This window comes from Rhinopithecus bieti, unplaced genomic scaffold (genome assembly GCF_001698545.2).
Source record: "Rhinopithecus bieti isolate Rb0 unplaced genomic scaffold, ASM169854v2 scaffold_1853, whole genome shotgun sequence".
Lineage (NCBI taxonomy): Eukaryota > Metazoa > Chordata > Mammalia > Primates > Cercopithecidae > Rhinopithecus > Rhinopithecus bieti.
In genome coordinates, this window is record NW_016804151.1 from 4,502,782 (window position 1) to 4,527,252 (window position 24,471).

The window sequence follows — 24,471 nt, forward strand, 5'->3', positions numbered from 1 at the left end:
AATTGGCATAATAAATGCCACAGGAGATGGAAACCTCATCACTGCGCGTGCATGTGGATCAGAGAGTAGACGCTTGGGAGTTAGGCCAGGCACTTAGGATGGTGACTCATCCCGGAGCAAGGTGGGAAAAGCGGCAGATGGTGACCTGCCTCTCTGCACAATCATTGCAGATATTTAAAACCAGTTCTCAGGCACCAGAAAATTTTTTTTTAAAAAAGGTCAAATATAAACAGAGATAATTATAGGCATATTAACAGAGTCAGCACTCATCTCATAGCAGAGTCCAAAATTGTAACAGAATTTCTGTCACCTGAAAAGCAAGGGGACAAGATGACTTCTTAATTCTTTCCCCTCTGCCTGTCTCTATCCTTGCATCCTTCAAAGCTCATTTCAGTCCTGGAGCTTCCATGAAGATTTCAAGGCTCTTTCTACCTTGGCCTTTTCCTTTTCTGAACTTTCGTGGTATTTGCTACCCAAATACCATCTTATCTACACAAAATGGGCTCAAATCTCTTACCCCTTATCTGGTGGTAAGTCCTATTTACTGGCCCAAGAGCTGTCTGAATTCTAGAGGGCTTATGTTTTCATGGTCACTTCTTGTTCCAGTTTCTTGTTACTGCTAAAAATCTCTGTATCACTCATACCTCATCTCCTGTGAATGTTCTCTTCTCTCTTCCTGGATTTTAATCAGATACAGCCCCTTTCTCATGATCTCTCTGAAGAGTTTCCACATAAGGCACACAGGCACTTGTGTGCATGCAGGTTTTGCAGTAGACTTGGGGTGATGAGAACTTCTCTTGTCTAAATTCTTCTGCCTGGCTTTTGAAATTATGAACTAAAACAGGCTTATTGTATCAATTTAAGAATTCAGAGGGGTATATAGAAAAATATAATAATAATTTCCTATCTCCTTCTTATTCTACTCTTTGATGTAGTCAGTGTTAATAATTGGTATGCAATCTTTTATATTTTTCTATGCTTGAACATACACAAAATACAGATACACACCCACAAAAGTTTCCCATTATGTGTAAAAAAACTGTTCATTTCTTATGGAGAGCAGTTTAGATTGTTTTCTGTCTCCATCTCTCTCTCTTCTCTGTGAATCCTTCTAAACTATGCTCTAGGGCTTCAACATTTATAACTAAAATGAACTATTAAGATATTTTGCTAAACAAAAGACCAGGAGGAAATTATGCCACCTCTCTATCAGGAGAAGGGGATGTTGTCAGTTTTGGTTTTAAATACGATTTTTTTCTCACTTTGCTATACACTTACGGTCAAGAACATACCATTTAGCACTTACTTCTTAGAGGTACTAGTTCATATCTCCTTGTTTTGTATCTCTAACTGATTCAAAGTCTGTAGATGTCTCATACTTTCCTTGACTTCTAATCAGAGTCTAGTTTATAACAAGTCAGTACTCTATAATTAAAGTACTTTTTGTCCTTTTGGTTCTATAATTTATGAAAGCTGCCTGAATTTGGAAACTCTTTTAATCGAAAGTGCTTTTAATGATGTATCCTTTCTAAATGGACCACATCTGTAGCCCTTCCCCTCAAGGGCAATGACTATTCCAGGCATCCCTGAAGAATTAAGAAAAGACACTACTATCATGAATGTCCATGATCTCATGTAGGAGAAAAGGAAAATGAAGCAGGACGGGGAAATGGTACGTACGGGTGGCCACCTTGGCAGTGATGGGAAGGCTGAGGATGTTGCTAATGACAGCGTAGACGCTGATGTTGTAGGTGAGACCTGGCTCCAGCTCCGTGATGGTGACACCACTCCAATCTCCAGGCACCCGCTGCTGGAGCTGGAGGCCCCCCAGGGCCGTCGGCTGGTAAGAGATCACATATTCCGTCACTGCCATCGGCCCGTCCCATTCCAGCTCAATGGACCTGTCGCTGATACCAGCCACTCGCAAGTCCTCTGGAGGGGCAACTACCAGGAGGCAATACATAGATAGCATGAGCTCAGAGGATTGCCTTCCCCATCCTGGACTCAACTTTCTTCCTCACTTCTCACCCCCTATGCCATGTCTATATGTTCTGCTGGGCTCAATGGCTCTAAGTGATTTGTAACTTCCTTTATGAGCAGGCTCTTGTCTTTTTGGTGCTTAGTACCACAATGTCTATAAGGTCATGAACATGCACTGGAGCCAGCTCCTACTGGCTTGTAAAGGCTGATTGTCAAATTTTCAGGACCGTTTCAAGACTGTCGTTGAATAGAGCCATTACTAAAGATTCAATTTTATAACCTAATACTTAAGTAAATTATATTAAAAACAAAGGTAATAGATACTCAAAATTTATCACTTTCAAATTATTTGACTACATTTTACTATTATCTATACCTTTCAGATAATTTATGTGTGCTCTATCTGTCTGGTGAAAATATTCTATGAATGTACCCTACTACACATCTGTTTCCAGCTCCATGTTTAGTGACGTCACGTTGGTAATTGAAATTGGCCATGGAGAGAGTATTTACATCATGGAAACTGGCAAACGCTACACAACAGGGCTTTTAAATTTTTTTCCTTCAGAGAGCCAGGTTGTTAGATATTTAACAGCACACCACTGGCCAAAATTTTTGGTGGTTTAATAAGTTATTGTCATCAGATTGCTCTGGGAGCCAATATCTGATTTGGCAAGTGGAAATAAAGACTCATTCCTGATTATCTTGCAAATTATGAGAAGCCAAAACAGTAAGTCCTGGATACCATGGCCTGATGAAGACACTCAACAGCCCATTATTGTAGAATTTTCCCTTTTAAAGACCACTTATGTTCTGAAAGAAACCTAGCTTGTGTTAAACTAATTTTTGTTAGCCTCAATCTTGGAGATGATGATGATAAAAAAAACATTCTTGAGGACTTTGCTTTACTTTCTTCTGATTTCTCAAATACTGCTTGGAGTCACCAAAGGTTAAAACACATAGAAATAGCCTTTTGTGTATCGTCTTGGAAAATGAAGATTCACCAGTGTTGTGGCCATTAAATAATTCAGACTTTAAGACTAACTAGGAGGCTAACTTCAGTGTGTCTGTAATTAGACCTGCCCATAGATTAAATCAAAGATCAAGCCAATATTTATTTAAATGATCATTATTAACTTATAAATTTATATGTAGTGGAGGCTTCCATGAGTTTAAGCATTGTCATAGGTTTTGAATTTCTCCCCTGGGTAATCTCACCCTTCCCCTTTACAACCAGGTAGGCTGAAGCCAGCTGTGTTTTGCAGGACCATGTGAGTGGAGAGTGCTGTCTCATTGTATTCACACAGGCACCCTCAAATCCTCAGCAAAGGCAGAGATACAAGGAGACCTTTAACAGATCCCAGACTCACAGGATAGAATCAGCAGCATATATATGCACTGCTGGACATTTGCTTCAATTACTTTTACCTAAAACCATTCATTGAATAAAACAGTCTAGAAAGCAGAGCTACTTGAGGATGACAAATGTTGACTGAAACAAAATTTTAAAATTTTGTTTAAAATTTATAAAACTAAAGAAGTGTAAATGAAATTTAAATAAACTTTCAAATGATGTTTTATAAACTGTATCACCTATATTTCTGACCTTTTTAAAGCTTTGAATTTCACTAAAATCTTTGGGACAGCCTGTATAACACGTACAGAATGACTCCTAGGCCATGAGAAGAAGAGTTGATATTTAGAACCTGTCAGGATTTTGCATGATTATACCGAGCACTACTGAGCACTTCTTATGCACCAGGTACAATGCTAACCACTTTTATGTAGATTATTTCATTTCATCCTCTTGCCAACACTGTGGAATTAAGGTATCATTATTACTACTATTTTATAGGTGACAAAACTGGACCACACAGTCAGCAAACATAGAAGCTAGGATTAGAATGCAGGTAGAATGACTGTAAAACTTCTTAGCCAATATACAACACCACTTTACGTTTGTGTAGCATTTCACAGTCTATAAACTATTTTCAGATATACCATCTAACTAGAATTAAAAAAAATATTTAATAGCAGCCCTATGAGGTAGTTCATGTAGATATAATTATCCCAGCTTTACCAATGAGGAAGCTGAATCCCAGGTTAAGGATGTGCCAGAAGTCAGAGTGGTGTCATAGCAGAACTGACTGTCAAACCCTGATCTTCCACAGTCTTCATTCTTTCCCCTACAATTTAGGCAGCATGTTACAGATGGCACAAGATGCCTCCTTTCATTTATACATGGCCTCCCAAAGTCAACTATATTAGGAATAATTCAAATGATCTTAGTAGATGTGACCTCTAGACTGGTGCTCATCCTAGAGGTGAGAAAATTCTTTTTAAACAGGTTCTCTAGTGCCTGTCTCCTGTGATTCAACACATTAACTCCAGGTTTCCTATGCAGGACTTCTGTCAGAGTGGCAGAAATGACCACTTCAAATTTCAAGTCACCAGCAATTCTTCAGGCATTTGGAACAAATCAGAGTATTCCTTTTTGCTTCCTTCTTCAAAGCTAATATTGACAATAGAGGGTGATCTAAGAAGAGCACTTTGGGATTTTGAAGCAAAAAAAGAGGTGCAGAAGGATTTAAAAAAAAATCTTGGCAACTTAGCTTAAGGCCTGAGCCTGGTGGTAAACATTGCCGACACTTCTGACCGAGAAAGCAGTAACTGGTGTCATTCCTCGTGGAAGTGGTCTTGACAATGGTGGCTCAATGGAGGAGACCACCACTACTTGCACTCTAACTTAGCAGCAGCTATGTACACAGCTATGTACACTAGGCATCAGTAATCCTTATAAAACAAAATTATATTGAACTGTACCACAAACAATCAAAGAGCCTCGTGCCTTAATTCAATGAATTCATGGTGAGTGCAAAGTATTCTTAGTCTTACTTTCTTTGGGGTGTCAACTTTGAAACTTGAGGAAGAGCAGGCTGTTAAAGAGGAATAAACTGTGGCTTGAGGAATCAGGGTTGCTTATCTGCAAAGATGCCATGCTGTTTCCTTTTTAGATCTTGCATAAATGTTGCACTTATGTGGTGAGAGCAGTTGGAATTAGTTCCGTGATGTGTCTTACTCCAAAGAGCAAGTGGTTTCGGGTGCCAAAGGTTGGGCTGGCTGCAGTCCTGACAGAGCAGAGGCTGACACTGATGAATCTCCGTGGGTCTGACTGAAGTCCAGGGAACAGCTTTCTGGATTGTCTCAAGACCCTGCTCTGATGGTTCTTTTATCCTGCTGGCTCCAGGGGAGTTTTGGCCAGCTCCCTGGCCAGCCCCCACACTAACCACCATCACTGGGGAGAGATGTGGACAAATGGTTGAATGTGCTTTTCCACCCTACCTCTGACACCTCCCTTTTTTTTTTTTTATCATGTGATGGAGCTCAGCTTTCATACCAAAAGGCTACTTCTTTGTCTATCTGGCTTTAAAATTTTTATTTTTCAATTCTATTCTACTTTGCATTCCAGAGAAGATAAAAGAGTGCTAGAAGCTGGTAGGAGACCAGGATTCTTTTTCTTACTCTGCCATTAATTAGCTGTCTGGCTCTGGGAAAATCTGTCTCACTGACTGCTGCTTTTTAAATCTGTAAAATGAGAAGCTTCTTTCTAAGGCCTGTTTTAAGTTCTCATATTCATGAATGTTTTGTTCTGTTATCTGTACATGGGCAGAAAATGGAGGGGGAAGTCTTGAGATTTTGTCCCTTGGCACACTATGAGGATAGATCAAGGCTAGGAGTCAAATGTAGTGACCTTGGCAACATTGTTCAATTGTGCTCAAGTGCTGCAGACCTGGGGGGCCTCAGAATGAAATCCACACAACGGGCAGCTATTTTCTACGCCCTTTCCAAAGAGAAAAGAATGCCCTATAAGGAAGTATATTTTGAGACTTTCAGTGTTTTCACCTTCCTAACCCTTCTCTCTCCTCTCCTCAGTCCTATGGGCAATGGGAACATAGTGCTGTGGTGTGTGCACCCAGCCAGGAACGTCAAACAGTGGATAAATAGCCCCTTCTCCTACAGCCTTTTCACAAAGAGCAAGCAAAGTAGCACTTTAGATAATGACCTAGATACTTCTCTGGAAGAGACCTGTAGCACTTGGTTTAAAAAGCAGGCCTTAAGAGTAGACCTCCTGCAAATGAGTGGTGGCTCTAGGGTTGCTATAGAAACAGATGGAGATTATGCAACTGTCCTTCTTCACATGCTTTGGGAACCTGTAAAGTAATTTATCTGGGCCTATTGAAGTGTTCCTCAAGCAGCACAGAGGTACCATGTCGGAGGTAACGTGCTCATAGTTTGGACTCAACCCAGTTGCAGCTATGCGAGCAGCTGCTGCGTCTTCCCTGGGGTAGCCAGGAGGGTTCAGTGTGAGTCCTGGATTAGATCAAGATTTTGTTTGCAAATGAACCTATCCCTGTAGAAAGGCAGGGTCAAGAATGTGACAGGTATATCCAGACCACCAAAGATTGAGTCTACTAAGAAGCATGTGCGCTACAGAATAGCATCAACACAGCGATGGCCCACACTGACCCTGGCTGTCCTCCAGATGGGGCCTCATGGAGCCTGATCCCCTGGATGGGAACTGGGGCCATGCATCAGCCTGGCTTCCCAGAAGGTGCCTAGTGACTTTGGATTCAGAAACAATAAGGCTTAATTTCTGCTTGAAATTCACTTTGGGATAATTGGTGTGGTGACTATATTTTTAGAAAGATATTTCAATTCAGTAAACAAAATTGGGAGGCTAAATGAAATAATTGGATATGGAAAAAAGTAGGGAACATTAAATCTTTTTTCCCTAAGCACAGTGCATTATTGTTGTTTTTCTTTTCATTATTACCATTGATTTTTGAAAACAATTTAAGTTGAAGTTAAATGTGCAGGAACGTTGCCTGCCATGTAGGAGTAACTCTGGCTTACAGAAAGCTGGTGAACCTGGCTTACCAGGCTTTCCCCCTTCAACTGATGTCACATGACTTATCAGAGAATTCCTAAAATTGCTCCATTAGAAGGTTTAAAATGTTTGTTTGTTTGTTGTTATTTTTTATTTTAAATAATCCCAGTGGGCTCTCTGAGCCCTAAATGGAAAGGACCAACCACTTAATCTGTACTGTTTAGAATGTAAACAAATGTATGCGCAATAGTCACTGATTTAGTCAGAAGAGGATGAGCTATAGTGAAATAATAAACATAATCTGATTTGTATCCAAAAGAGAATCAGTCCCAATGAGACACCGTTTTTTTTTTTTTCTCTCTGTTGGGTTTAGATCCCCATTGTAGGACATCATCTTTCTATCAGCTTTGACATTGTAGACTATACATAGGGTTGGTTCTAATTTGCTAGATAGTCATCTGGAACAGAGTCATACTCTTTTAATATTCTGTACTAATTGTTAGAATGTTAGCTGTTACCCAAAGTCCTTAGTACTTTATTTCTATTTAGATTTAAATCCTCGTCTAAAAACACTCTGCTCCACTAGAACCATTTCATAAATTAATAACATCTTGCAATCTGTAAGCTCCAGGATAATCAGAGAGCCTCACAGACCAACCACCATCTCTTGCAGTAGCATTGCGTAAGGCGTTCCTGGAATATGGCAACTGATGAGGGAGATATTTTGAGCAGATGGAACGCTTGGGATACCTCAGAGTTAGAGAATGGCCTTACCTAAGATGGTCCCATGACCTCACTGTCTACCCTCCTCCACCTCAAGGACAATGAGGTGTTGTCATCATTGCTACCATTGCCTTTTCCCAGTCTCAGGGGTAACAATCCAGCTTTCAGCCTGAACTTGACCTTTTCCTATTTCCACTCTTTATCCTCTTTAATCTGCCTCATCAATTGTTATTGACTCAAGAAATCAGCTCTCTTGGAAAGCAAATGAGTACAACTCAATCGAGAATTATTTTGCCTAAACTTCACTTTCTCACTCATCTTTCTTCCCAAGTTAACTGGAGGCATCCAGCTAGTTTGCTGGACCACCCTTGCCAAACACCCCAGAGAGTTCCCCTGCCTACCTGCTGAGCAGTCAGGGCCCTGGTAGCCCTCTTCACAGATGCAGAGCCCCTCCTCACATTGTCCTCGCCCACTGCAGTCATTCAGACACTGCCGCTGGCCGCAGTCCTCACCAACGTAGCCCTCCTCGCATAAACAGGTACCGTTGGCACATCTCCCCTTCCCCGAACAGTCCCCGGGGCACCTCAGTTCCCTGCAGTCCTCGCCAGTGTAGGGCTCTTCACAGACACACTGCCCGTCCACGCAGAGCCCCCGGGAGCTGCAGTCTGTTGGGCACCGGAGTTCGGAACAGTCATCCCCGCTGTACTCGCTGTCACAGATGCACTGGCCATCCACACACACCCCCCGGCTGGAGCAACCCAGCGGGCAGTAGGGCTCCGAGCAGTTCTTGCCAAACCAGCCTTCGTTGCAGATGCAGCCACAGGACTCAAAGCTAAAGTTGCCGTGGCCACTGCAGTGAGGGATATAGTCCAGTTGTCCTGGAATGGTCAAGGAGAAGGTCAAAGAGCAGCAGTGGCCTCTCCTGTCAATGGTGCTGGGGAAGGATGGGCAAAGGTCTCTCTACTCATTCTCTGACCAGATTTCTGTTGCTGAGAGTGAAGCTCAACATAGTTTGATACACATCCAATTTAATAAATATTTTCACCTTCTCTACTAAAAAATACAAAAAACTAGCCGGGTGAGGTGGCGGGCGCCTGTAGTCCCAGCTACTCCGGAGGCTGAGGCAGGAGAATGGCGTAAACCCGGGAGGCGGAGCTTGCAGTGAGCTGAGATCCGGCCACTGTACTCCAGCCTGGGCGACACAGCGAGACTCCGTCTCAAAAAAATAAATAAATAAATAAAAAATAAAAATAAATATTTTCCGGGCGGATCACGAGGTCAGGAGATCGAGACCATCCTGGCTAACACGGTGAAACCCCATCTCTACTAAAAATACAAAAAACTAGCCGGGCGAGGTGGCGGGCGCCTGTAGTCCCTGTTACTCCGGAGGCTGAGGCAGGAGAATGGCCTAAACCCGGGAGGCGGAGCTTGCAGTGAGCTGAGATCCGGCCACTGCACTCCAGCCCTGGGGACAGAGCAAGACTCCGTCTCAAAATAAATAAATAAATAAATAAATAAATAAATAAATAAATATTTTCACCTAACATGGGCTGTCTATGCCTAGCACAGGGCTAGGGGCAAAGATGAATGAGATCTGATCCCTTGTCCTCCAGAAGCTCACCTTTAAGGTGTCTTAGGGTGGATTCCTTAGAAGTAGGTCTTTGATAAAGATCCATGTAAAAGTGATTTATTGGAAGGTGTTCCCAGAAAAAACTGGTAGGGAAGAATGGACAATCAGGAAGGGAACGTGCTCAAGCCCAGGTGCGTTATCAAGCCAAGTCCCAGGAGAGTCACTTGGGTTCAGTTCTGCAGGGCGCTCTGGGCAGTGAAGGTCACATTTCACTGTGGGTTAAGGTCTGTCCCTGAGGGCATGTGAATCCCTCAGCCCCTCATTCGCTCTTTGGGCAGCCCAAGAAGTTTCCAACAAACTGAGGACAGCCCTCTGACCAGGATGCCCAGGTGCTGGCTATGGGATTGTGAGGGACCTAAGGGGGTGTAGGCTGAGCACTGAGTCCACTGTGCAGAGAAAGGTCTTACATGTTACAAACCCGTCAGGCTCCCTCCCTGCCTGCCATCTGACTCACTCTGTTCATTCATCAAAACCCAGTGACAGGGTTACTTCAAAGACTCCCCAGGACCTCACTCTCATTTAGTTACTGTTTGCTGTGACCCCTTTGGGATTCTATGCATGTCTCTGTCCTAGCCCTTACTATGGGATAACGACAGTGGCTAATTTATCTGCCTAGCATGATTCAAGTAAACATACTAAAGAAATACAAATGGAGTACCTGCTGGCATCCTTCTTTGCACTTGGCCCTGAGGATATGAAGTCAGTAAGTTACATCCTTGCTTAATTCTGCCACTTCATGCCGCTCCCATGAAAATATACTTTACTGACATTATTTAACTTAGCTCTTCCTTGCAGATGTTTCCCACATTTGCCAGGGATCCTGGTGGAAGGCTGGCAAAAAGTTCACTTATAGAAGTCCCAAGTTCCTGAGCTGCAGAGTCCATGCTCATGGAAACCTAGGACTTTCCCCTATTCAGCTTCGTTGAAAAGATGAGCTGACCTGACCATTGTCATTGAAGCACAGTAGAACTGGACTTGCTCTTCTGTTCTTCAGATTGTTTAATTTATAGTGTTGGTTATGGGGAGGAGAAGGATGTGAGAGGAACCCATGAAATATTTTAGTCCTCAGTGACTGCCTCTAGACTTGCTGTGTCTCAGAGTGAATGTGTCTGATACCCCTCTGTAGCTGCAGGCCATCTAGACTCTGTTAAAATTTCACTCTGCCACCTCCAGCCTTCATCCCTTGAAAGCCTTGAGATCATGGACCCTATAGAGGTGAGTGCTTGAACTCAAGACAAATGTCTCTTGTCATCAAAGAACTGAATTGCATGGGGTCTAAGGTACCTTTTGGGAGAGAAAAGCTGTGCCCAAAGGGGTACACATACAATTCCCACTCACTGGCATCAGCTGATAACAGCTGATGCTTATACAGTACTTATAGAAGCCAGGCTGACATCTGAATAGGTGCTTTCATTGTTAATAACTTCTTGTTGCTCTAGTCTAGCACCATTTGTAGATGAGGAAAGGAAGGCACAGATATGTAACTGCTTAGATCGTCAGCTAGGAAGCAGCAGATTCAGGATCTGAACTTGGGAATTCTGACTCTGAAGACTTAATTATGTCTTGCAGAGAGGTAAAGATAATAACTCATAAGGGTTAGTAATTAGGGGTGGGCAATGTTAGAAGTAAATCCCCTGAGATTTCAGCCTTTTGGAGGGTGCACTAAGCTATGTGAGTGTGTTGTGTGTGAGAGCATGCATACGTGCATGCGTGTGTGTGTGTGAGAGAGAGAGTGTGTGTGTGTGCATACGCTTCTGAGTGCTTGTTGAGGGGGCAGGGACTAAAACTTCCATCTCACTGGAGAAGATGGGGATAGGTCCTCCGAGACTTTAATGACTGTCATCTACTCAGATGGGAGAAAGGCTGTGATTGAGTGAACAGAGCGTCTGCATTCTCTAGTCCCTCAGGTTAACATGGATAGATATTAATTCAACAGCTTGTGAAAACCAAAGATGAATGAAGACAGACATCAAATTCCCTGCTCGCCATCGAAGTTGCTGTGCTGAACCGATGAACCATTACCTGACTCATCCCCCCAAAATCAGGTTAATGTATTTCAAACTGGCTACGCAGTGTAGAAAATCCCTGGACTGAATCCCTCAGGGACGAAGTGCATTTAGATCTTAGAGACATATTAACCGGCAGCTACAGACTAAGGCACTTTTTTCCTTTGACCGTGTGAAGAGATGCCAGGGTTTTGCTGGGAGTGTGTCTTTGCTGGAAGTGCATTGGTCCTTCTTGTTCACTCTCCATCTCTGCTCAGCCCTCTCCTTCCCCTCCTGAGACCACGCTGCAAGCTCCCAAACTCTACCTGTGGCAGCACTTTCTTGGCAGCAGTTGGCGTTGCACTGGTCTCGCAGCACTGACACCTCTCTCTCCAGCATCTCGATCCGGCTCAGCAGCTCCTGCAGCATCTGGGCCGAACTGGCACATGGGCAGGCCTTTTTGGGGAGGTTGATCCTGTGTGTAAAGGTGACCTGGCTCTCGTGGTCTGAAGTCTGGCCTGTGTACTCTGCCACAGTCTTGTCTTCTGCGCTCACCTCCTGCTCAGCAGAGGCCTCTAGCCCCGAGGAGCAGAGGCTGTCCAGGGGCACGTTAATATTGTACACGTGGTTGAAGACCACAGGCTGTTCTTTGCTAGATGTGTTGTAGTTGGCAATGCCTCCTTCCTCCTCCACTGACTGTCTCTGGACCCTTTCTGTGGTGACCTCCAGCTGACACTCCGAAGGCTTGAGCATGGAGCCCAGAAGGATCAGGTTGACGCCAATGAGCATGTTCTTCAGAACCACTGTTTCCCCATCTGCCCCCATCCTCTCAGCCAGAGATCTGGGTTCAGGACCAGCCTGCAGCACACAGCATGGAGTTGTGGGAATCTGCAAGGGAAACCAAGGAAAGAGACAGCCTCTGAGACCTATGCCTTGGCACCATGGCTCTGCACAAGCCTACAAAGCTCAGGAATAGGCAGCCAGAGATTTTCAAGGGGGACATCAGGAAGGGACAGTGGCTGCCCAATGTCATAAAGGCCCAGGACTTTGTTCCCTAGAGGACTGGACCCCTGAAAATGGACACTGCTTCTGCATACTATTTTGTTTTCTCAAAAGGCTTATCTGGAACACACGGGTCTGGTCCCATGGTGGGCAAGTGGTTCTTGGAGGAAACATGAGGACTGGGGGCTGGGGCCCTGTGGATGGGCTGTTCCTCTGAGGAGTACTCAGAGTTTCTTTTCACTTCCAGGTGAGAAATTGGACCAGGGAGCCTTGGGTGTCCTCTCCTATTTCCCCAGATATTTATTGCAAAAGGACTCTGCCAGCCACTTCAAAACAACTTCATGAGCTCCTCTCAGCTCATCTATTCATACAAGTTGTCTTCAGAATAACCAGCCAGGTAAATAATATAGCTCCAGGTAATTGTGATTGTTAATAATCCTTGGGTACATTTGTGATTATCTATGGCTGTGTGAGCTGAACTTTCTTTAAATCTTCATGTTAGTATAGTCCTTGTGCTCTGTGACCTCCAGATGCTTTTCTTCCAAGTTCCTGTTTAAATTGGTAAAATAATGAATTAGCTCCTCTGCTGGTTACCTAGTCACCAAGAACCATAGAGTACAATAAACTCACTGAGATGCAAATCAGGTTTACAGAAATTTTATTCCTTTTGTATTCTCTATGCAAAACAGAAAAGAGATTTACAAACCTTAGTTCTAAGAGTTACTAAGAAGATTAAGGACTAAGGGACCAAGTGAGTGTGACTATGCGTCTGAGAAGAAGGTCACAACTAGGATTTACTGCATTTGTACTCAGTACAGACTGTGCTGAGCCCCTCACACATGAGCTTACATGACCCTCCGGACAACCTTGTGATGGGACACTATGATTAGCTCCATCTTCTAATGGAGGAAGTTCTTCCAAGAGAGGTTAAGATTTGAATGCAGGTCTGACTCCAAAACCTGTATTATTAATTACTATGTCCCAGGGCCTTTCTTGAAAAGAATATTCCATTTTCTCTTGCTTTTGATGGAAATTGTGTAATTTCTAAGATCTTCCCAGGAATATTGCGATTAGAAAATTTTGCTAGGGTCAGATTCAATGTTCTTTTCTCCATGAGCATTTGTCTCTCATCTTTTCCCTCCTGCCTCCTCAGCTATTCTCCCAAATGCAGGCTGAATTCATATCCCTCTCTTCCAGGCCCCGCTTCTGACAGCACTTGCCATGCTAGACCATGGGCTTCCTTTGCCTGCTTCTCCTCACCTGGACTGCTAAGTCCTTGTCGGTCAGACCGTGTCTTATCTGCAGTGTGTGACCGTCGCTCCAGGACGGTGAGAGTGCTCAGTGCATAGTTGTTGAATAAGTGGATAAGTGGATCCCTGGAAGGATGGAAAGATGAATTCATGAGAAAATGCTCAGTGAGCAAAAGGTTAAATAATTCTCCAACTAATTTAATCCCTCTCCATTATCCTCAAGTTAGATACTAGTCTGTTCAATTTCAGTTCTGAACAATGCCTGAGGGTTGATTTTATTAGGAATAACCTGTATTAGTACCTAGTATAAAATCATGCCTTATTATTCAGCCCTTACTATATACTGACTATTATCTGTCCCTTCTTGCAATATGGACAGGAGCAGACCAGAGCAGAGCTGTTGAGACTGTAGACTCTGGAGCCTATGGAGTCTCTGTTTAGGTTCAAGCCTCAGCTCTTTCATTTTCTAGCTGCGGGAAGATCACTTAAGCTCTTTGTGCCTCAGTTTCTCTTACCTGCTCTGTGCTTCAGTTTCCCTATCTGTAAAGTGGAAATAATAATGGTACTTATCTTACAAGGTTGTAGGGTTAATGGAATTATTATCTGTATAATATTTACCCAGTACCCAGCATTAATTGACATAAATAAATATTGTTTGCAGACAAGTGGAATAATTGTTCCGATTCTTCCCCTAGTCAAGACCTTCCCTGAAATCACTGGAACACATGAAATGTCTTATCCATTAGTGGACAACAGAAAAGCCCAATCCTTAACAAAGCCTTGTCCAAAGATGGGTGAGATCCTTGGAGCAATGTGGGAGATGATGCTGTGTTGGCCACTTCCAGACAAGGTAAATAAATCTTGGGGATAGGTAGAGTGACATGTTGGGATCAAATTGCCCTCCTACCTGTAAGCTCCTAAAGCCCCCTCTCATCCAAGTCTCTACTTGCCTCCTCACTTTTAGGTTCTCTAGGCATGGCTTTCTTGAGCATCACTTTCTTGAGCCCTCCTATCATTGAAAGGCTCTGCTATCAGTCATTTACAGACAGACGGGGTCTTAGCTATCTTTCTAACTAAAGCAAAGTTTATCTGATGCATGTGGATATTGCTGAATAATTTTTTCTTCTGGGAATTGGAAAATGATCACATAGCACCCCATAGCACTTAACAGCTTTTTTGCACATAGTTGACATTCAAAATAAGTGAATGAATAAATGACATTATCAATGGAAAGGAAGACAAGTGACAGGGAAATTAAGAGAGAAAAATGTTAGGTCCTACACTTTTAGGTCCAAAGTGACAGCTACAAAATTACATGGAGGGGGAAAGGTACAGTTTTATGTGTAAAAAACACTAAATATCTTAGTCAATAACTAAACTTGCTATGAGTCAGTCAACACTGTGATTTTTGTAACCCCTGAACTCTTATTCAAACATAGGCTATATTAATTAAAATATAAGACAAAAGATAGACAAGGGGCTATGTTGTTCTACTCTTTACTGCACTGATCATTGGCCACTTCTAGGTGCCTGGGTTGTTAGAGGGACTCAAAATCCTATAATATGAGACGGATAAGTTTAGGATTTTGGTCCAAAGATGTGAAGACTTAGGGGGTACATTTATTCATTTATCATTCACTCATTTGAAAGATATTTATTGAGTACCTACTATATGCTGGTCTTTTTCTTTTAGAAGTTGCATTCAAGTATATGTGGGTGGGGGGGTTGGGGCATATAAATAAATACCACAAACAATTATATATGTCATATATATAATATATTATATAATACAAATTATGTGATATTTAGCATGAGATAATGCAACACACATGAGTTTGTGCTTGTGTCAAGAAGTGGTAACTGCTATGGAGGGAGCCAGGCAGGTCGACATTGTGTGGGGCATGATCAGGACGGGCTTCTCTGAGAAGCTGACAGCTGAGAGGACACCCAACAGAAGTGGGGTGGTGAGCTGAATAGATAGTGAGGGAATAGTTCGAGTCTCCGAGGCAGGGGCCGGTCTGGTGAGTTTGAGGCATAGTGTGGCTGGGGCCAAATGAACAAGGGAGCCCTGTGGGGAGATAAGGTCAGAGAAGTAGCGGGGACCAGGCCATGCCCAGTCTTGTAAACCCCTGTAAGTCATTTGGCTTTTACACTGGATAGATGGTCACTGTTCTCAAATGCATCCACATATCAAACACTTATTATGCCCTAACCTGTCCTTGAGAAACTCTCATTTTCATGGAGGAGATGAAAACACAAGTAAATATAACGACAATGCAATGTGATAATTACCATGGCTAACAAATACATCACCTTCTCTGAGAAGGCTGGAGGAGATGCTAACAACTCTGCCGGGGGCTGCAGGGAGGGGCACGCAGAGTGGGTGGGGTGGCCGTCAGTGCTGTTTGCCAAATATTTCTGGCCTGGCTTTCCAGGAGGACTGCATCTTCCAGCCCTGTCTTGGTTAGGCGAGACTATGGCGCTAGTTCTGGCTGATGAATTGTGAGAGGAAGTGGTGGGTGTCTTTTCTGGGCTGGTACATTAACATTGCTGATAGGAGACACCCTAGAGCTTTCTCTCTCTGGAGGTGACTGGCAGAGTTCAGGATGATGGCTGCTCTGCTCTGCCAGCCTGGGTCCCCCGGTGACTACAGAGTTTCCTGCTGACTCACAGTGGACATGTCATGTGAGAACATGTCATATGAGAAATAATCTTTTGATGTTTGAAGCCCAGATTTGGGGATTGCTTTTTCCCATCATGTAACCTACTCTATCAGGGGATAGTACCAAACTTGACTTTAATGGATTATTCTTTAGGTGGAGGAGGCCAAAGTTCATTTCACACAGAAGAACTTACATTTGCTAAAACTATGATATGTACAAGAGCATGGCTTGTTCAATGAATGCAAGTATTTGAAGAGTTGTAAAATGCTAAGTATATGGCAAAAGGTCCTAGGGAAGTGGTTTCCACCAAATGGGAGAATCTACAAGGAAACAGATATTAGGTCAATATACAGACTAGCATTGCTAATAATGAAAGTTACCTGGGTGTCATGGTAAGTAGTGACTTCCTGGTCACTGGAAGTGTTCAGGTACAAGTGGAAACACTACTTAATGAGAGTGCCGAAGAAAGGATGTTAAGCATCAGATGAGCGATTGGGCTAGAATGAACATTGAGGTCTTCTCTTTCCTGAAGCTTTATAAATTCTTGGTCTTAGTGGGCTTTGAGGAGCCAACCCACTATAATATGGCATTAGTTCCCTAGGGCTGCCGTAACAAATAATCACAAACTGAGTGGCTTAAAACAATAGAACTTTATTCTCTCATAGTTCTGGTGGCAGAAGTCCAAGTTAGGCATCAGCAGGGTTGATTCTTCCCTAGGTCTCTGAGAGGGAATCTGCCCCATGCTGCTCTCCCAGCTGCTGGTGACTGCTAGCATCCCTCACCATTCCTCTGCTTGTAGATGCATCACTCCAGTCTGCCTCTGTCTGTGCCCTGTGTTCTCCTTGTTTCTTCATATGGTTGTCTTCTTAAAAGTATAGTAGTCACACTGGATTAGAGGAACCACTCCACTCCAGTGTGATCTCATCTTAATTTAGTTACTTTTATCTGCAATGACCCTATTTCCAAATAAGTTTACATTCTGAGGTTCTGGGGGTTAGGATTTCAACACGCCTTCTTAGGAAGGCAGGGACACAATTCAGCCCATAACAAATACTAGTAATAATTGGGCCAAGTTAAGCATTTTCCTTGTATTATTTTATTTATTTCTCACAGCAACCTATAAGCTAGGGAACAGTGATATTTAAGAGTCAAGATATTTAGCGACTGGTGTGGTTTGGGCGGGAACCAATCAGAATGGGGCATCAGTCAATCAGACTTGCTGCAGACAACCAGCAGGGCCCTGTGGTGATTTTCCTGTGATGATAGGTCCTCTTTCTGTCTCCATTATTTAAGATGAAGAAAATCAATCTCAGGAAAGGTCAAAGGATTTGACCAAGATTGCACAGTTATTGTGCAGAGGAGCCAAGACTGAACCCAGATTTTGCAGACCATGGTCTGTGCTCTCAGTGTCTGTTTTCCAGCCAGCTTTAATTAGGGTTTACATACCATTCTCATGAAAAGACTTAGAGCTCTTACAAGTCAACACTCTTCTCCCCCGGGTTCAGATTTAGGACTTTCTGACAGGGATGACTTTGAGATTAATGTTTTCTCCACCAATTCAAGCTATCTCCTCAGAAATTGCTTTAGTCTCTCCTCGAGAGGCTTGTTTGATGGCTCTTTATTTAAAAGTCTCCAGCCTCTATAGTGTCCCTGAAATCAGGAGCAATTGTAACCCAGTAAACTTTGATCCTAGAGGAGCTGGGGGACATTTTCTAAACTTGTCATTTTCCAGAACAATTCTCCACTGAGCCAGCAGTTATAGAAACCCATGGCCTTTCATGGGCTCCCTCTGGCTTCATTCACTTCTCTGAGATCTCCCAATATGTCCTGCACTCCAGTTCTACCCAAGGGATGGATGACAATCCATCCCTTGTCACACCACTGTCAACCTGTCTGCTTATCTCCTGTGCTGCTTTTCTAGGGGAAGGCAGAGAAAGAAGATAGAATGAATGGTGTGAGGTGCTCCATTTTTCTCACTTTCTCGGAGGCCTGCTGAAGGGGGAAGTGAAACTAATGTTTATTAAATGCCTACTTAATCAATGCGCCCGTAGTGTTGCTAAGCTCATGTCACTAATTATTTCAAAGTGGCTTTCTTTCTTGTGTCCCTGAAAACTTCATTTCTGCCTTCATTCTCTGTGGCCACCTTTTATTCTTCTGTACTGCCAAGAATGCTGACTGTTCCACAGGTGGCCTCTTTCTTTGGCACTTTTTTTTTTTGTTTTGAGACAGAGTCTTGCTCTGTTGGCCAGGCTGGAGTACAGTGGCATGATCTCTGCTCACTGCAACACCCATCTCCCAGGCTCAAGCAATTCTCCTGCCTCAGCCTCCCAAGGAGCTGGGATTACAGGTGTGTGCCACCACGCCCAGCTAATTTTTGTATTTGTAGAAGAGACGGGATTTCACCATGTTGGCCAGGCTGGTCCCAAACTCTGGATCTCAGGTAATCCACCTGCCTTGGCCTCCCATAGTGTTGGGATTACAGGCATGAGCCACCACGCTCGGCCTCTTTAGCACTTTTTAGTGATGCTGTTGGACAGAATTTGCAGCTTGCCATGAGAAAGGCCTGGCTTAATGCTGTGGCATGTCTGGAAGTGCTGCATTGGATATGTTCATCTCTTTTAAAGAGGTCTTACTTGTTCTGGGACCCATTCTGTGTCTTTGGTATGAGACAGTGGGTAATGTTTAAATGAGATGCAAAACCTGTCTGCAAAGGCAACAACTTAGAAGGCTCGAGGGGACTAGCAGAGCCTCCTCTCTGCCCTTCACTCTCTTCCTGTATCTCAGATGAGTCAAAGAGACTAGAATAAGTAAGAGTCAAGGACTCGAACCAAAATAGGCCAGTTAAAGAAATAAACTGGTTGTAGGAGAAGCAGGATGCCATGGTCTGAATGTTTGCGTCCCCCCAAAATTCATATGCTGAAATTCCCAAGAGGATGGCATTAAGAGGTAGGGACTTTGGAAGGTGATTAAGTCATGGTGGCAAAATTCCCATGAATGGGATTAGTGCCCTTATAAAAGACGTAGAGAGAGTTGGGCACAGTGGCTCATGCCTGTCATCTCAGCACTTTGTGAGGCCAAGGCAGGTGTATTTCTCGAGCCCAGGAGTTTGAGACCAGCCTGGGCAACATGGCGAAACCATGTCTCTACAAAAATTACAAAAATTAGCCATGCGTGGTGGTGTGTGTCTGTAGCCCCAGCTACCCGGGAGGCTGAGGTGGAAGGGTTGCTTGAGGCTGCAGTGAGCTGAGATTGTGCCACTGCACTCCAGTCTGAGTGACAGAGTAAGATCGTGTCTCAAAATAAAAGGGAGATAAGGATACTCCTTGCCTCTTCTACATGTGAGGACACAGCTAGAAGGTGCCACCTAAGAACTAAAGAGTGAGCCCTCCCCGAACTCTGAAGCTGCCAGCACCTTGACCTGGGACTTCCCAGCTTCTGGAATGGTGAGAAATAAATTTCTTTTGTTCATAAACCACCTAGTCTACAGTATTTTCTTTTAGCAGCCCAAGTGGACTAAGATGGGAAAAATAGGAAAAAACAGAGAAGGAAGGAAAAAAAAGAGAAGGTGGAGGAGAAAAAAAATGGAAGAGTGCTAGCCTGGTGGAGAAACATAAGAGTTTCGCAGGTAGAGTGAGAAAATATAAACCTGAGGGATAGATAATACACCCAGGGCTCAACGATACACTAATAGTTGTGAGGAAGACAGATGGTTAATGACCCTACAAATGGGAGTGCAAGAGAGTTGCAGTAATTCGATAGATTGATACTCAAGAGATCTGTGCACTTCCATTGATTCATTTCCTCCAGCTTCCTTATCAATATAATTATCACGGCCAGAACCAGAGATTTCTCTGAGTAATCTGTAAGAAGTGGATAACAGGATCGTCCTCAAGGCTGATTTAGTGCCTAGTTAATAAGGTGCTCACTCCCCTCTAGGGAGGCCTGTGGGGAGAGACTTGGGTCACCAAGGTTGGCTGAAGCTTGTGTCCTACCTAAAGTTGTTTTTCTTTTCCTCTTCCTCCTCCACATGACCTCCTCTGACTTTTGAGAGACTGGGAGGAAGGTCTGGGAAGGTGAGGAGGAAAAGAAGTAGCCAGAAGGTACCCACATGCCTTTGAGCTTTTTTCTTTTCTTTTTGTTTTTTTTCAGAGTCAAAATGGGGTGGAGAAGACCAACATGGGCCAGAGGGGCCTCAGGAAAAGAAAAAAGAAAAGGTGCAGGAGGGAAAATGAAATGAGTGTGAAGGTTGTTGGGCAGGGAAGGAGAAATGACCTCCCGGGGTTGGGTGGTCGGTGCTTGATTTGGATTTTCCAGCTTCTGCCATTCGTGGTCCCCACTCTGTTCTTAGGGGTGATTTATAAACCAGAATTATGTCTGTGGAAAATGACACTCTTTTTTTTTTTGGTAGAATTCGTTTAAAAATAGCTTCCTCCCTGCCACTGGGATGCTCTGTCACTTGGAGAAAGAGGGTAATTATGAAAGATGAGGGTGTCATGTGATTATAGCCGGCCCCATTGTGTCACTGGAGGCAGCATGGGGTTGCTGGGAGAACTCGGAGCCAGCTTCTCTCCATCAGCGCTGGGCCTTTATTGGGCCTGTCAGATTTCTGAAAAGAACCCGAGGGCAGAAAACTCCCAGCAGACAGGACTCCATGGCTGGCCCAGAGCTGTCAACAAGGACATGGAATGGTGTGGGAGGATGTGCTGGGCCAACCCGGGTGCTGCCTCCCACCAGGTGCAGCTGCCCAATGCCCCTGACCATGTGCTCTTTGATGTATCCCCATGTGGGAATCTGCAGGAAGGGTCTATGGTTCGGAACCTAATGGATCCACACTCATTTTTCAGCACATGCGGTCAGCCCAGTTTGTTCATGGCTTCGTGTCAGTGTGGATTAGGAGAAACCTCAGTGGCTGGTATATGGCACCCAGCTTCTGGTCTTGTCCTCGGGTTCTGCCTTGTACTATCTGGGAGAACTCTAATTGGCATTACCTTTCACAGAGACTCCTTCTTCAACTGGAAAATGGGACCTTGAGTATTAATCAAGGGAATGATACCAAGGGAGTAATGAGAATATCATGACTGGAAGTGAAGATTGGAAGTGAAGGTGAGGTCAGCTAGGTTGGAATTCCCACTTTACAATACAACTGGCAAGGCTGGGCAAATCTACTGCTGGGGGTGGGAGGCGTCTATTTTTTTTTAGGCAGATGTTGATAGAAAGTCTGTCTTGTAACTTTAGATCTAAAATTTTATGATGCATGAACTAGATTTCCCTATGATAAATAGAAGCCTAATTTAAGTGAGAATTTATTTGATTTTTATAGGCTACAGAGAATTCTTAACATCTGTAAAGCATCTGACAATTATATATATATAATTGTATATATATACATAGATAGTATATATATACACTATATATTGTATATATTGTGTGTATACATACAATTATATATAATTATGTATGTATATCTGTATTTGTATATGTTATATATGTGTGTATATATGTGTGTCTATATATACAATTATATATATAATTGTGTATATATACACATATATAACATATACAAATACACATATACACACATATATAACATATACAAATACACAGACATACATACATAAACATATTGTATATGATCCCATTTAATCCTCACAAGAATTGATGAGATTATTTCCATTTTATAGATGAGGGTATGGGAATGATTTGTCCAAGATGCACAGTAAGTTAGAGCCAAACTAAGTCCTGAATCATATTTCCAGGCTCTCAGTTCAGTAGTAGACACCATACCTCCCTTCAGCAGCTGCCTCTATCCTTGGGAAGTAGGTAGGATATAAATAATGAATTCCTAATTAATCTACATCATTTTGGTCAGAAATTCTTCTAAGCACCTGACCTTTTGCTATCATTAATGTCTATTTTTCATCTGTGTTTCTTGAGCTTGGAGAACAGCGTGTCACCGTTCGCTGTTCAATTATTCTTCTTGAAGAGTCATATTACCTTTCATCTTTTTCTTTTCTACATTTAATACAACTGCAAAGAAAGTTTCTTTGCAAGAAAGATTGCCAGCCAGACTGTAGCCCGTTGATGGTTTCTGTTTCCTGCCCACATCCCTTAGAACAGATTGAGAAATTGGTTTGAAATATAAGAAGTGGCCTCTTCCCTCATGGAGCTTATAATCTAGTTGAGAAGACTAGGCTAATATACACGAAACTGAAGAACAAGGCAAGCCAGTCCATTTTTATGTATTGAATTAACATTACTCATTTAAAATTAGTGTTTTAAAGGTGAGCAGAGATGAGTGTGGGAGACGTGACTGGAGAAGATTTTGTGAAGAGACGGTATCCAAGTCCAGATGGAGGGGGATGGTGGAGGGTAGAGAGGAGTTGTGGGTGGGAGAGGGGTTGGCAAAGGTTATAAAATCAGCAGAATTAACTGGAGTCCCAAGGCCAAATGCAAGGAAGTATGGCTGCTGAAGGGACCATCTTCAGTCTTCATGAAGGCTTAAAGTCGATCAACACTGAAAATAATACATACATACTTCTTGTGTGCCTGTTAGATAAGGGACTGGTCACATATTAACATATTAGCAGATGGACCACTGGATATCAAGCTCTGGAAACACTACTAATATGTGCTAGACATGGGCTCAGAACTTGTAAGTAATTATAACTGTAAATATAGGAACTGATTGCTTGGTTTTTTTTTCTTAGAACATTGAAACCCTTTAGAAACAAACAAATCTTAGGAATAGTCACCTTTGAAAATTATACTCATCCACATCCAGAATACAAGATAAATTTATCTGCCCTAAAAATGTCAAATGACAGATTCAAATATCAAATTCATGCTGCTTCCAATTATATAGCATAACTATATTGGAGTTGATCCTTCCAGCAGTAAGCAAATAATTGCTTTCATATATTGGATAGCCATCCATTTCTTCAGATTACTTGTGTGCTAGAAGTGGCAACATATGAAAAAGTTCAGCTCTAGTGGTCTAAAGGAGTTATTTACTTCATCGTGTACATCATGTCTTTTAGAGCATTAAATAGCACCACCCTGACCCAAAGACTACAAGCAGGTGAATTATACCGTCTAGTGCATGAAATAACATAACTGTTTTCTACCTGAAGTTTGAGGAAGCTCTAAGAGTACTGGTATACGGAGCAAAACCTGCTTAATTAAATTCAGTTACACACTGATTGCATGCCAGGAAAGGGAGTAGGTTCCATTCCAGATGATGAGGTCAGGATAGAGAAGTCTCAGGTAACTCCCTGTGTGACTAGGAGAAAGATATTCATATAACAAGAATAAATAGCAGGCCATGAGGAGTACCATATCAGAGATATGGGAACTTTTTCTGGGAGTCCAGCAGAAGGAGGCATTTCAGATGCAAGATTTCTCTAGAGAAAGACTGATGGAAAAGGTGACTTTTGAGCTGGGTCTTGAAGAATGAGAAAGATTTTGAAAGGAGGAGGCAATGGAAAACGTAGTTGAGGCCAGGCAGGGTAGCTCACACCTATAATCCCAACATTTTGGGAGGCCGAGGCAGGTGGATCATGAGGTCAGGAGATTGACATCATCCTGGCCAACATGGTGAAACCCCGTCTCTACTAAAAATACAAAAATTAGTTGGGTGCACACCTGTAGTCCCAGCTACTTGGAAGGCTGAGGCAGGAGAGAATCGCTTGAACCCGGGAGGCAGAGGTTGCAGTGAGCCGAGATTGCGCCACTGCACTCCAGCCTGGTGACAGAGCGAGACTCCGTCTCAAAAAAAAAAAAAAAAAAAGGCAGTTGAAGCAGAGTAGAGACATGTTTGTAGAAGGGCTTGGTTCCTGGGATAGTACAATGTAGGGGTGATTGTGTTCAGGGATGAAGCGTACTAAGAAGATGTCAGAGAGCCTTGATTGGCATTTTTAGAAATTTGCTTTGTATCTGTATGCTTGTAGAGCCAAGCCAGCAATGTTTTCAGAGAAGGGCATAACATGATTAAGAGGCCCTTTGACATCTGCAGTTGCAATTGGCCCCAAAGATGAATTTCAACCTGAAAAACATAAAAGATTTTCTCTTATCGCTTATCTTATTTTGCAGTTATTTAGTCAGTAAGGCTCAAATTAGCCTTCCTCATTACTTTAGAGAATGGTTCTTCAGGATACATAATTTCTTAAATTCCCTTTCTCCGACTTTCTTGACAAAATGCATTTTGCTCTCCATTAAGTTATACTGCATCATCTTTGTTCATTATTGTTAAAAGGGGTGCCAATGGAATTCAAATGTTCTTTTATTAACTGCTAAATTTAGGATATGTATTGTAAAATATTGGACTTTTAAATGTGTTCAATCTGAATAAAGA

The 24,471-nt window shown here is 42.9% G+C and overlaps 1 protein-coding gene across 3 annotated transcripts in view; it reads right to left on the reverse strand.

Annotated features, from left to right (window-relative positions):
• TNR (tenascin R) overlaps window positions 1-12,329 on the reverse strand; it is a 93,067-nt gene extending 80,738 nt beyond the window's left edge. Inside the window, exons 1-3 of one of the 3 annotated variants that reach the window (XM_017866967.1) lie at window positions 11,533-12,329; window positions 7,993-8,469; window positions 1,681-1,840 (exon numbers count right to left, since the gene is read on the reverse strand). In XM_017866967.1, coding sequence (XP_017722456.1) covers window positions 1,681-1,840; window positions 7,993-8,073 — 241 coding nt within the window. In that variant the 5' untranslated portion in view covers window positions 8,074-8,469; window positions 11,533-12,329. Of the gene's footprint in view, window positions 1-1,680; window positions 1,945-7,992; window positions 8,470-11,532 lie in introns of all 3 variants that reach the window. The other 2 variants (XM_017866965.1, XM_017866966.1) reach the window with 2 other exon arrangements.
• Window positions 12,330-24,471: the final 12,142 nt, after the last annotated feature.